The following is a 14,976-nucleotide window of genomic DNA, read 5'->3' on the forward strand; positions in this document are numbered from 1 at the left end:
AACTTGTGACATTACATGCAGGCAAAAACATGTTCTGTGAAGGTGTGGTGCCTTAAGTCTGGCCTGTGGCTCAGAATCACCTTGACAGCCCCTGTTCAGTTCAGCTTCCAAATCAGACCTACCATAAACACATGACTGGGTGGTCAGACAGTTCTCTACCCTGATAGAAGGGTGTGGACTGTCTTAAGGGAGGAGGCTAAAGTCTCTCTTGTTCATATGCTATCACTCTTTCATTTCTTTTATAAGCTTTGGATTCACTTAGAAGATGAAAGTGTTTTATGGTATTCCTGGATAGTTTCTAGACAATTTCTGTCAGTTTCTGAAATAGCAGTTATTTCTGTAACAGTATTAAGATGATTTGGATTTATTTAAAGTTTCTTTTGCAATCAGTCACACTCACACTCAGGGTTTTTCCAAATGATATACTATTGCAATAGATTAAATATATGTGTAATACTTGACCTTTCTTCCATCTTTCTTCTACTGAATTTGAAAATTAATTCAATTTGTTAAAAAAGTTCAATAGCCTCTTTTCAATAAATTATTTTAGTTTCATTTTGTTGTGTTATCTTTCTGAAAGATGCCATGTGTGTTAATATGAATTTATTATCATTATCATGATTTTCACAAACTCACTAATCCATTTTTAGTGTAAGTTTCAATTTTCAATAATCATTCCCATGATTCCCTTTTACAGAATGAAAGAGAGAAAAATAAACCAAGGAAATACGCTTAGAGTAAGCAGAAAAGCACACTCTCCGATGCTTTGAGCACTCTAGCTTCTGGAATTGCTGATGCTCTGCATATATAATTAGAGCTACAGCTATTGAGAGTAGGATATTATTTTGAGGAACACAAATCCTTAGAATGTTTTCTGACAGTGGCCAGTTTTGGAAACATGGTTATGGACTGCGTTGAGTGCATGTTGAGATGCGATGCTGTTTGTTTTGAGGAGGGAGGAAGGGTGTGTGAACCCTAAAATGCAGGTGATTTCTAGAAGCTGGTAAAGGTGAAGAAAAATACTATTTTCAGTGGCCTCAGAAAGAAATATGGGCTTGTCTACTTTTGATTTTAACCTTGTAAGACTCATGCGAGTATTTTGAACTAAGTGACTAACGGATGAAAGCATGTCTATTGTATTAACTGTTTAATGGATGATGTTTTGTTATGCAGTAAGAGACAACAAATATAGCATGGCAGAGTTTACTACAAGGAGAGGCTAAGGTGTAAACCAACTAGATGTGAGGTGCATTTATGCTGCTGTGCAGAAGAGCAAGGCAGACAGTGTTAGCATAGAGAAGAGAAGAACATCCATAAATTATATGAATGACTGTGTGGAGACCTGCCATTGTGGTATAAATTACTGAGAACTATTTTAAGATTTAAAATGAAGACTAATTTTGGGTATGAACTAAGAACATAGCAATGGGCATCAATGAGTGAAGAAGCACATTAGAGATGCCCCTCAGTAAAGGAAGGTCTTCATAGATTGATGACTGAACCATGTATACAAGCTCACTCCACATCTACACACAAGTGTTGTTGTCTTCCAAAAAGGACCCATGCTAATTTTTATTAGTAACTGGTAAGCAGCACACCAGCTTCATGTTTCAAGATTTCTCTAGGATACTATACTTAATATTCAGTCACCCAAGACAAATTCTCAAAAAGAATTTAGATCCATCATCTAAACTTCTAGCATCTTTAAAAAGTTTATGTGATTTCACAACAAAATTGTGGCCTCAGCATCCTAGATAGAATTTCATGACAAGCTTAACACCTAGCTTTCTTTCCAACTGAACTTTCAAGTACAGAATCAACCTTTTAATCGTTCCTTAAAATAGTTCTTATTTTCATGAAAAACATTAATAAATAAGTTTTGATGAAGGAGTATATTGGTACCAAATTCTGTGACCTGTAGAAATCTAATTTTAAGAACGACATTTTATGTGAAAGGCACAAATACTGTGATATAAAAGACTAAACAGAAACACCACAGGGTTAAAAATGATTTCTTAGGCACTTTCTGGAATGTGTCAATTTTATATAAGTTACATGTTTATTTTATAACAACAAAAATGAGAACAAACCAACAGCAGCAAAAACTGCATCCTCTCTCTACCATCCTGGAACTAACACTTCACAGCAGGAATGTTGAATAGTCTCCTTGTCTCTCCCAGAATCAATTTATCTTGAACATGGTTCAGACATGTTGCTATTTTTCAGCCCAAAAAACTTTCAAATATATCTAGGTTCAACTCTTTTTAGATACTCCTAAACTCTTACTTGTTATTTAACCCAAAACTCTCACTCAATATTTGCCAAATTATGTGCTCAGCTAATTTGATTTCCTTTATGGTACAAATATTGTGCATTATAGAAATATTTTATAAATATTAATTGAATGATAACATGTCTACTAAAATCTTAAAAATCCTTTAAACACTGATTTAACAGTTCAATCAAATGAATGTTTTTATTTAAACTCCTTTTTAAATGTTAGTTAAGCCTCTCTAAATCACACCGTATCTCTCTATGGTTTCCTCTACCCTTATTCAGAATGTTCACAACTCCATATTCTATACTTCACAGAACTTCAGTGTCCTGCTCTGATCCCTAACTAGTTTATAACCACTATGACACTGAGTACCAGTAAGTACCTACTGGCAGATAATGTATTGCAAGTTCTATCTCATACATAAGTTAACCATCTTTCCCAAGACCTTCTCCCTGATTTGCCGAGTCTTTATGCAGTACACAATGGGGTTCACCAATGGTGCAACCAACAAGAACATATCTGCAATAAGGATTACAGTTAGGGGGCTTTTGTGCTTGGCAAAGCGATGGATGGCAGCCAGAGTGATGATGGGCACGTAGAAGATGAGCACAGCACAGATGTGGGAGACGCAGGTGTTTAGGGCCTTGAGCCTTTCTGCCAGAGATGCAATGCTGAGTACTGTCTTCAAGATCAGCAGGTAAGATACAACAATCAAGGCAAAGTCCAGCATGGTACAGAGAGCCACAAAGAAGCCATAGATGAAATTGACCTTGTTATCAGAGCAGGCCAGTTTCATAACATCCTGATGAAGGCAGTAAGAATGAGAGAGGAGATTCTTCTGACAGTATTTCAATCGCCTTAGAGTGAAAGGAAACGGAAGCACTAAAACTGTGCTCCTGAAGGCTAGCATTAGTCCCATCTTGGCAACTCTGCTGCCAGTGAGGATAGAACTGTATCTTAAGGGATTGTGAATGGCAAGAAAGCAGTCCAAAGACATAATTAGAAGCACAGAGGATTCCATGACAGTGAACCCATGGATAAAGAACTCTTGAGCAAAGCAGGCGTTGGATGAGATTCCCATAGCATTGAGAAAGAAGATCCTAAACATGGTAGGAAGGGAAGAGAAGGACAAGCCCATATCAGAGACAGCCAACATGGTAAGGAAATAATACATGGGCTCATGAAGGGAGGACTCTGTCTTGATGACAAAAATGATAATGCAGTTACCCGTGATGGCAATGAGGTACATGAGGAAGATGGGGATGGAGAGCCACGTGTGAGCATATTCCAGTCCTGGGATCCCAATTAGAAGAAAATGCTTGACTTCGGAGTTGTTAAGGACAGACATGTGGATGTGGGGGACTAGAAGCTCTTTAACTATATCTGAAACCATGTGAGAAAAAAAAGCAATCATTCTTTTAGGTGATATTCAGTTTTACAGAAATGAGTTCTATACGTCGCATTAAAGCATATGCATATTTAGCATATACAGCTAGAGCGTTCTTTCAAAGTTACTGTAAGTCCTTCATGTTTATATCCTTCAATGCAACAAAATCACAACTTTTCTAAATTACTGGCAATTCAACTGTTTTTTTATATCAGTTTAAAATATTTCCAGAATCCTTTGCACTGCTTTCCACACACAACCTTAAATAATTTTCAGGTTAGCTTTACAACAAAACCCTGAATTTCACAGAAGAAAGTCTGAAACAATAATTTACTAAAATGCTTATTGATCACTGAAAATAGTTTGGAAAGCAATAACTGCTAGAAAGCAAGTTTAATTAATTAATGTCTTACTCTTAAGATGTAGGTTTTCATTATGCACATAATATACATGAATCAATACATTAGGAACTTTATAAGAATAAAAATAAGAAAGTGGTTCAAGCATAATTGCCACAGCTTTAATTGGTATTAATTTATTTATTCTATCTGACTGATCTGACCCTCATTTTATATTAGTAAATTTTATCTAATCTCTTTAGATTTTTATGTTATATATATATTTGTGAAGAATCAAAGACACATCTAAATTTATAACATTACAACATTTTTAAATATTAACATTGTTTACACACTGGTTTCATTATATATAATAAAACAGTGAGGACGAACCAAGGAAAGACCAGAACAACAAGGACGGGTTAATTAACCTTCATTTAACAAATCCTTATACTTCAGAACCGCTATAGAATAATTTTACAGCCCCCAAACACTAGATTAAGAGGCATTGTTGGTATCTGGGACTGTGAGAATAAATGAGATCATCAAAGATAGAAAAAATGCACAAAATACAAATTTGAATCTCACAGAACCTTAGGAGCTGCAAGATTTTTGAGAGTGTCCTATATTAGAAACAGAGTTGGAAAAAGATTAGTTTAATGGATGTTGTAGGTTCCCAGGAAGACGGATGATTTGAGAAGAATAATACATAATCAGGCATTTCCCAGAGCACTTGGAATGTCTATAGTTTAGTTAAGAAACAAGAGCTCAGATGATTTGCATGAATATAAAGCTCAGCCAGTCAACTTAACTCTATAAATCTAAGACACCCAATGTACTATCCTGTACCTTGAATATTGTACATAAGAATTTCTACTCAGAGGTATTTTAGCAGTGTGATGTGGTCTCTAACACAATGCAGATAATCAGCAATTGCAGTTATTTTCACAAACATTCCAAAAAAAAATGACTAGCCTTTCTTTATGACATCACATATTTGACCAATCAGATGCTGTTGTTTTCATTGCCCATAAGGGTTACTTTTATTTAAAATTTTATCAAGTAAATGAGATATTATGAATGTCAGAATATTGATAAATAGCCTGGTAATTAACCTTGCTATTTGACCATCAGATCATCCAACACACACACACACACACACACACATTCACATGCATACATGCACACCGATACACATAAACACATGTGCACACAAGTATAAACTCACAAATCACACAATACGCTTATTCACACAAATATCCCTACACACACAAACATAGGCCAAAGTTGCTTCCTCTTGTTCCATAATTATTTATCCAGATATAAGGTGCTAAACAAACCCTTAATTTTTAGTTTTCAATGGAATAATTGGCTCCTTGTCCTTACCAGAACTGGAAGCTCCCTTCTCTGAAAGATAAGAGCAAGAGCCTCTGCTTTGTCCTTGGCCTTATCTAGATCAGTCTCTCCTGTTTGTTCTGGAGTACAGGCCACTGGGAACACAGGGAAGTCCTGGGGGAACTGGCCAGTGCACTTATGAAGAAAATGGTGGGTTGTAGGTTAACTCCTTGGTTTCCAGGTCTCAGGAGGAACTAAGGACAGGTTAACAACTGGATGGTTACATATATGAAAGGTAAGCAGTGGGAATTAAAATGACATTCACATAGCTCCCTGGTCACCTAATATTTATCCTTTATTGTTCTCCTTTATTTATGTCATAGTGCACCTACATGTGCATTTGCTTAATGTATACAACATATCTCTTTCCCTCTCAGTCATACACACACACACATACACAATAGAGCAGGATCCATATGAGGGAGAATATGGGGTTTTCTTCTTTCTGAGACTGTGTGACCTCACTTAATATAGATCCTAAGTTCATAGTTTTCCTATAAATTATGTGGCTTCATCTTTCTTCAGTGTTGAGTAATATTCCATTTTACATATGTGCCACATATTCTTTTTATTTATTTTTTTTAATGTGAAAGCATTGGCTGAACCATACCCTCATCCACGTTTTGGTGATATTTCTTGTAAATTCTACAGTAACTGCTGCATAGTCATGATACATACTGATTTCCTGATATCTTGAAATACTATAAAATGACAACTATTTTAAATAAATTTGGTTTTATAACCTGTTTTGGGGCATGTTGGTATCACCAATGAGATGCATCGTTTATCATTTTTATTCTCTTGTCTTTGGTTGTTTTGCCCTTTCATTCTCTCTCCCTCTCCTTCCTCCCTCCCTTCCTCCTTCCCTCCCTCCCTCCCCCCCTCTCCCTCCCCCCTCCCTCTCCCTTCCTCAGGACAGGGTCTCACTCTGCACCCAGGTTGGCCTTGTACTCATGACCTCTCTGCTTTGGTTGCTGAGTGTAGGGATTATACATGTGTGCCAACTTCAGCTGCCTCTTTTATGGTCCTTCAATATTTCAGATTTTTTATTTTTTATTGATTTTATTGAGCTACATATTTTTCTCTTCTCCCCTCCCTTCCTTTCTCCTCCCCTTCAACCCTCTCCCATGGTCCCCATACTCCCAATTTATTCAGAAGATCTTGTCTTTTTATACTTCCCATGTAGATTAGATCCATGTAGGTTTCTCTTAGGGTCCTCATTGTTGTCTAGGTTCTCTGGGATTGTGATTTGTAGGATAAAGAAAAAGGACTACATTATTGGTAAGTTAGAAAAGATGTAAAAAAATACAGCATTTTAAAAATACCTGGAATTTTCATTAACTGATCCAAAATTCCTGTTATAAACTAAAAGGTTTTGTGGGTTTTTAATATTTTGTATTTCAAAATACGATATAGTCAAGTGCACCTAATGAGCTAGAAATAGTTTTAAAATAATCAAAAGTATTCATATGTTAGTAGCAAAAAATCATGTGTGTGTGTGTGTCTGTGTGAGATACACATATACATGGTTCCATATTTGAACAAGATAAGAAGTTAACTAAAGATGATTGGGTCTCTCAAATAATTTTGTTTCCCATTCTACCTCTATTTATGATTATTCACTGCTATATGAAGTCAAAAAGTATCTAAGATAATTCAATACTTTGAAAAATTGTATATAAATTAGAAAATAATTGTCAACAAATTTTAATTTTAAAATTAAATTTAAGTTTAATTTAAACTTGCAACTAATTTTTGTTCTAAAGAACAATTTTGACAAAGTTATTTTCTAGTGGTTAAATGTTCCTGGTTTTATGCCCCAAAGCAGTTTGCTGGAGTTATTATTTTTGGATATGTGAACATTACTGACACTCCGGGATTACCTGGAGCAAAACCTTTTGCACCTCTTTCTAGGCTACAATTCTCAATTGTATTTTAGTGGCTCCAAATATTCTCTAGTTACGTCACAATACTTAGTTTCAGCTTTTTAATTTGTGTTTTGTCTTAATTAAAGAATTAGACAGGTCATATTTACTACTGTATCTCCAATGATTGACTAAAATCATAATCAGATTGAGAAAGAGACACATATTCAGAAAAGATCTAATTCTTCACAAATTGTGGTGGGGATAAAACTTTTGGGTGATGGATTCACCACTGACTATACTCTGAGAACTTAGTTTTCTAAGGCTTGGCTACAGTGTGTGCTCAAGATGACCTTGATTTCACCATGTAGCTCAGGTCAGCCTCTAACTGTTATATCCTAATTTCTGAGTCTCTAATTCTACATCCTTATAGTAGGGATAGCAGGCCTGAACCACCACACTCATATTAGAAAATACATATTGGTACAACTGAGAGACAGATAGATTAATCTTAAACTCAATGAATTTGCTCCTAAAAATAACTCATGTTCTATTATACTATAGAGAAATCATATTGCCATAATAGAATCAAAACAGAATGTTTATTCCCCTCTTAATCTTTTATCTGAATTCAGAAATTTAAATCCTTATCAAGTAGACTATTTTTGCACTAAAAGAGTAAATAGACTTAAAAAATTGTTTTCCTCTCAGTCTTTTTATAGATTCCATACATTTCCTATCAAGATTACAATATTAATTCTTTCAGAATTTGCCCAAGGAATTCTAAAACTGAATTTATGAAAGTGTATCAGTGAATAAACAGTAATAACAAATAGATGCTGGGTTTATGTGATGACATTTATTTATTTTTTATTATTAATAATTTATTTTTAAATGATATTTTCTTATTTTACATGCCTATGCCAGTCCCACTCCCTCCTCTCCTCCCACTCCTCTCACTTTCCTTTTCTGCTCCACCCCCATCCACTCCTCAGAGAGGGTAAGGCTTTCCGTGGGGAGTCAGCAAAGTCCAGCACATCACTTTGAGGCAAGACCAAGGCCCTCCCCTCTACATTTAGGCCAAGCAAGGTATCCCTCCAAAGAGAATAGGCTCCAAAGCCAGTTCAAGCACTAAGGATAAATCGTGGTCTCACTGCCCCACAGTCTACTCCAACCACACATGTGTCATCCACATTCAGAGGGCCTGGTTTGGTCCTATGCAGGTTTGCCCACTGTCAGTCCAGCTAAAATTTCTGTGTTTCCTTAATAAATCAATGAAGAGAACAAACAAAAAAATTCAAACGTTATTAAATACTATAAAGTTTAACACACTGAGAAATATCACAACATGTTACAAAATAGACTAGTCAAATAACACTGGAAAGACAATGACAATCTAAGGCTAGTAAGTGTAGGTTTGATATTTCCTCACAAGGATATAAAATATGTTGAGATAACTAAATTTTATTTAGATTATGAAAATAAACTGAGCTGGGTGGTGGTGGCACATGCCTTTAATCCCAGCACTCAGGAGGCAGAAGCAGGTGGATCTCTGTGAGTTCAAGGCCAACCTGGTCTACAGTGGGAGTTCCAGAACTCAGTGTGAGCATCTGAAAGAGGAGGAGTTTATCATTACTCCTGTTCTACAGTAAGAAGTTACAGCTTTAAAAATTGATCTAAAAACTTTTCAAATACCTATATTTCTAAATTATTTAGTCTTTGAATCTAAGCCCAGAATAGCAACTTTACACACTATATTGAACTTTCAATAATTATGTCTCCTTCTAAAATTAAGATTTCCGTTTCTAAGCGTCTAAGAATATAACAGGTGATAATATCAGATACATGTTTGTGAAAATTTATTTAGAGAATTACTGAAGTATTGAAAGTAGCAACTAGTAACATAAATTGTGATTATATATTTGCCACACAGTATTAACTAAGTGATGTTCACTAAATTAAATGTTAGGGGTTAGGGATTACCTAAAGGTAAAGTCTTGATATCAAAGTTTTCACAGCATGGTGGAAAGAGCATTAAATTAATAATTAAATTTACTGGTGGAATGTGGAAACTGTAAGTACACATAAATGAGTAACAAATGACTTATTCTGATGGAACATGAACCTGCTTAAATAGCTAACACGCTTGAATGTGTTGCTTAAAGGTAACTAATACAAATAATTTTAGCCATGAGTAATGGGACTATTGCTTGGCAGTGGTTATCTGAGAAGATAGATAGTGAGCTAAGCAAATCAGAGTCCCCCTCCACCAGTGTTTCTGCAGCACTGTGGAGGGCTCCAGAAAACTCAGACACCAGAGATTAGGGCTGGTGTTCTTTACTTTCTAAGGAATCAGGTGGCTCAGATCAGACTATCTGTTGTTTTCCTGTGTTCAGACATGGATTATTCTAGGTGGAAATAAAGTTTCCTAATTCCATAAGTGGAAGAATATTTTAGAAAATTCCAATGTCCTCCCAACACCACACCAAAGGCTATTTTGTTACAAAACAAATATCCTTAGTTAAGGTGATCTCAAGATGCCAGAATTAAGACTGCAGTCCCTGTGTAACACTACCGTGTCTAGAGCAGTGGGAGATGGAAACAGCCAGGCAGAAGGCAGCAAACACTTTCTAACAAAGGTGAGTGTTTTGAAGCAGAGTCTGCACTGAAGAAGAACTAGAGACTAAGAAACATCCTGACATGTCTAGGCCATGCAGCAGCAACGAAAGGCAGTATGTAACTTGATGTATTGTACTAAAGGGAAATACATAAGCAATTTAAATAGGAAAGGCATCGTCTTTGCTAAGAAAATTAAACGGGTTAACAAATGAAGAGTGCCCGTGCAAGGAAACAGGACTCTGATTTGAACTGAAAACAGCATTCAAGCCTTTTCTAGACTTTTTAATTATGTGTGTCTATGTCTGTGTCTTTGTACATATGAGTGACTTTTCCTCCAAACAGCAGGAATGGGGGAAAAAAACTTCTTCACTCCCTGGAGAATGCGAACCTCAGTGAGGAAAAAGAAGGGCTTACTTAGTAAAACACAAAAATATAAACATTGTCATTTGTTCTGTTCTAACTATTCCTGCTTTACAGTGAGATAGCAAGTCTACCGAAAGGATTTTAAGTAGTCTTTAGTCTGTGTGTGTGTCTGTGTGTGTGTGTGTGTGTGTGCAAGCATACATGCATATGTGCCATGGTATTGACCCAGGTAAGAGAGCAATTTACAGATGTCAGTTCTCTCCTCCCCAGGATTGGTTCAGGGGATCAAATCCAGGTCTTCAGACTTAACAGCAGTTGTGTCTACTCATGATGCCACCTCACGGGTTAGGAAAATATCATTCTGCACATGAGAGTCCATATAAGTGTTCCAAATACCATCATTTTACAAATTTGCTCACAAATTGACTTTGAAATGTGTTTTTAAAAACTCATAAACTCAAAGTCTTTCTCCTGTAACTCAGTTGGGATTTGCTTATTAATCATAATGCATGAAGATAACACTAACCAATCATCTTCCCTTTTAACCTTAATTCATGTACTAGAAAACTGTCTCCTTCTTTCCCACCTTTCTCTGAGGCTCCTCACACTATAGTCCCTTGAACTCTTGATTCGGAGTAGTCGGTATATGGCCTGTCGAATAACCTTGGTCTTCAGGCTGTAAATGATTGGATTCAGCACAGGAGGCAAGAGTAGATACATATTGGCCAAAACACTACAGATCACTCTGGGGGTAGAACTGAAGAGACGGTGTGCCAAAGACAGTGTGATCATTGGCACATAGAAAATGGTCACAGCACAGATGTGGCAGACACATGTGCTGAGAGCTTTCTGTTGCTTTTTGGGGGTCACAATGCTCAGAACAGTACGAAGGATCAAGATGTAGGAGAAAAGAATGAACAATAAATCAGTACCATTCAGGTAGAGCTGAAGAAACATTCCCCAAAAACTGCTGATCCAGGGGTTGGTGTATGTGAATTTGATCACATCTGGATGGAAACAAAATGGGTGGGAAAGCTCTTGGCCTCCCTGGAAGGACACACTGTTCACAACTATAATTGAGGGAAACATGAAAAACACTTGTCTTATACAGATGATCAGTCCAATCACCAAGCTCATCGTGTCTGTGAGGAAAGTAGCATACTTCAGAGGGCTACAGATGGCTAGGTAGCGGTCAAAGGCCATAGCCACCAACACTGATGACTCCAGGAATGAGAAGCTATGCACAAAGAACATTTGAATGAGGCAAGTTTTAATGCTGATCTCCCGGGCATGAAACCAAAGAACGCCAAGGACAGTGGGAAGTGTTGTGATGGTCAGACCCAGGTCAACAACAGAGAGCATGGAGAGAAAATAGTACATGGGCTTGTGGAGACTCCGTTCAATGATAATAGCAAACAAGATAATACTGTTTCCCAAGAGTGCAATAGTGTAGAGACCACAAACAGGAATGGAGATCCAGACATGAGCAAGTTCCAGTCCAGGAAAGGCAGTAAGAAGAAAACTGGAAGAGGAGGATGTAGTGTTATTGAAGATCAGCATGGCGAGTTGAAATATACTCTGAAAAGAAAAAGTAATACTACTGTGTGTCATCAGATCCTTTCTACAATCTCCCAAGCATTTGTAGGTCTTTCTCAAATTACACATCTATATTCTGCGTTTAGAACTCCCAAATCTCCATAATATGAATTAAAATCTCTAATCTAATTTCTACAGTACCTTGGACCATTCTTGTTAGAGTCTGGCCTCATTTTCTTGCCTCTGCTCCCTCTAGATATAACTGTCTCTCGAATTTTAGACTCCAATTATCTTCAAAAGCTCGTGTGTTGAATTATTGGTCCCAAGGACACACTATTTATAGTTGAGCTTTTGAAAATCGATTGAATCATAAAATCTCTGAAATCATGAGTGTATTAATCCAGTTAGATTAATAAGATATAAAGAAGTTTAGAAAGATTTAGGTAATAAGATCTACTTGAAGGAAGTTAGTCACGGAGGATATGCCATGAAGGGTTGTAGCTTGATCCCTGTCTCTTCTTCCCTTTCTCTGTCCCATGGTTGCCATCAAATGAGCCATTTTTCTTCATCTTGGGCTCTTAACATGGTGTACTGCCTTGCCACAGATATAAGCAACCAAGTCAAGTATCATAGATGACGTCATAAGACTAAATAAATCTTTCCCCTGTATAAATTATTTATCCTAGGTTCATTCTCATCTTATTTTCAAGATGAGATAAAATCTTATAGATATCTATCACATAAATGTAGACTATAAAATAGCAATAGCCATAATTTAACCTGATAGGACTTTGTGTTGAGTAGTTAAGCTGCCGCTGAGGTTTTCTACAGATAGCACTCAAATACGAGTGAAGCACCTCAGTGCCACACTGCTATGATGCACACAGTGTGATGACCCTGTTAGTGTACGTTTTGAGTTTTTGCCGTGCAGTTGAATCATTGGTCACCCTTTCCTCTACTCTCCTAGTCTATTAGTATCATCGATTCTTTGTTTCATTTCCTACAACTGAAAGAATTCCAGTAAGTCTTCCTTTGCCCACCTCTCGTATTCGTAAGCTGTCCCCACTGATCTCTGCTTCTGTTTCTCTGTGTGACTTTCCAGCCCCATTAAACCACCCAGCCTCTGTTCTCTCCTCCTTAGAACACCTTTGCACTGTTGTTTCTACGTCTTTCCTTTGAGATCAAGCATGTGACTTTAAACTCACTTGCTGCAAGTATACTGTTTTAAAGAGCCCTGTCAAGACTTGAACATTATTCTAGAAGCATTCTCATTTTCCCTACATAGACAACTAACCAGAAAAAAATATTAGTGCTTTCTAATTGCATGCGCAAGTCTCTATCTGACCAACCATACTGGAGGTAACATTGGGCCATACAAGAAAGAGGAGACAATGACTTGGTTATGATCCACACTATTCTATTTTTTAGTAATCCAAAGGCTTAAATCACTGCCTCCAGCACCAACAGTGACAGACCCCAACCTCTGTGGTTCTCAGACACTACATAAAATTTCATTTGTCAATACTCTATATTTATTTCACAATCCACAACATACTTAGCACCAGAGCATGCTAAACTGAAAATCCTCCTTTGCTACTAAAAACTGTACCACAATGCTTGGGCATTGGATTAAATTTTTAATTATAAGGCAGAAATGAAACTGAAATTGGTACACGCAAGTGCCATTCTTTCAATCTGGAGTGTGAGTGTCTTACATCTTTCAGTGCTAGCTAGTGATACACAATCTGGAACAACAGAAAGCTTTGATTAATAATACCAAATGCAGAATAATCATGCTTCTAGCTCATTTTCTCTTTCCTTATTGTCTCCCTGTACTCTGTCTTTTGTCTCAATTTCTATGAGTATTTAACAATATCCCTCTGTTTCTTCAACCACATTTTCCATCTTCCAAGATTTTCTTGAGTTTTCTTTGATCTCCCTCCTTCCATCTCTAACTCTTTCATTTTTTTTCCCTTCAATCCTTCCCCATATGCACACTCCACTTACCTGGTCACATCTCTTGAGTTTCTTCACATAGCAGAGATAAACCAGTTGCCAAGGAGGAGAATATATAAGGAGTCTCATAGAGTCACCAGACAGCAGTAATCTTGATTACTGAAGTACACTAGATGAAAACAAGAGTGATGAGATCAATATGAACTGTTCCCCCCCAAAGCACTCAGGCATAACTTAACACACAGCTTTCAGGCTCAAACAAACCCCATCTATCAAAGCTAAGAGCAAAGACCTAGCCCTGGAGGCTGACTGTAATAAGTGTCTACAGAAACAGCCTGCTTGTGTCAGATAACTGCATCTATTTCTCTTCACCCAGCTCTGGGCTACAGATTATCAGCCAAAGAAGCACCCTAAATGTCAGAGATTAATTAGGACATAGTTGAAAAAGCAATCCCTCTCTTCTATGATGCTAATACACCTTTTGTCTAACAAGTTCTAATGCCTCACCAACAATTCCCCAGTCCTTCCTCTAATACTGGAACACTTCCTGAGAATCCATAATACTCCACTCATGCCCGCTTTCTACTTAGCTTATAAGTATAAGCAACTTAATATTTGATGAGTACAGAAACTATACCATACTTTTATACACACTGTTATATGCATTTGTCATCAACCTAGTGGGTTAAGAGGTATTCTTCATTTTGTCACACCTGAAGGAATTAAAGACCACAGAGGTTTTGTGTAACTTTATGTAAAAGCTAGCACATTACAGAGCAGGAATTTAAGTTCATAGCTTATTGCAAGGTTCTGGCGCTTACTCAATCAGCTTTGACACCCTCTTCAGTAAACTGTTTTATCCACATCAAGTAAGGTTTCAATGCTTCATTCTCAATTGACCCATTCTTTAGATCTCCTGATTCCAGTTGCAAAAACACATTCAATTTAAGTCTTATTTTGACTAGGATTCAACTTTCTGATGCTGGCAATAAATTAATAATCTTTACAATAACTAATTTTCCCAGGATTTTGCTTATTTTAAACATTTTCATAGTTTCTTGCATCATGAATGCACAATAAAAAAGTTGTATCACAATAAGTACCTAGAGATGAGTAATTTCACATATTACACATTAGGAAAAGTCCCAATTTGTGTGCAAATACATGATTCCCCACAAATGCTGAGATCTCAAACAAGACTTAAAATGTTGATTCCAGAAAAGAAAGGAAATATATAAA

The 14,976-nt window shown here is 36.8% G+C and overlaps 2 protein-coding genes across 2 annotated transcripts; both read right to left on the reverse strand.

The window, feature by feature from the left end:
- Positions 1-2,687: 2,687 nt before the first annotated feature.
- Positions 2,688-3,626, reverse strand: LOC130880587 (olfactory receptor 51A7). The gene has a single exon (XM_057779698.1). The coding sequence runs from the start codon at positions 3,624-3,626 to the stop codon at positions 2,688-2,690; it is 939 nt and encodes a 312-aa protein (XP_057635681.1).
- A 7,171-nt stretch (positions 3,627-10,797) lies between these two features.
- Positions 10,798-11,808, reverse strand: LOC130879045 (olfactory receptor 51T1). The gene has a single exon (XM_057777037.1). It carries the CDS (start codon positions 11,803-11,805, stop codon positions 10,798-10,800), a length of 1,008 nt encoding a protein of 335 aa, XP_057633020.1. The 5' UTR covers positions 11,806-11,808.
- Between the last annotated feature and the right edge of the window lie 3,168 nt (positions 11,809-14,976).

The sequence above is a fragment of the Chionomys nivalis genome, chromosome 8 (genome assembly GCF_950005125.1).
Source record: "Chionomys nivalis chromosome 8, mChiNiv1.1, whole genome shotgun sequence".
In the NCBI taxonomy this organism is placed as follows: Eukaryota; Metazoa; Chordata; class Mammalia; order Rodentia; family Cricetidae; genus Chionomys; species Chionomys nivalis.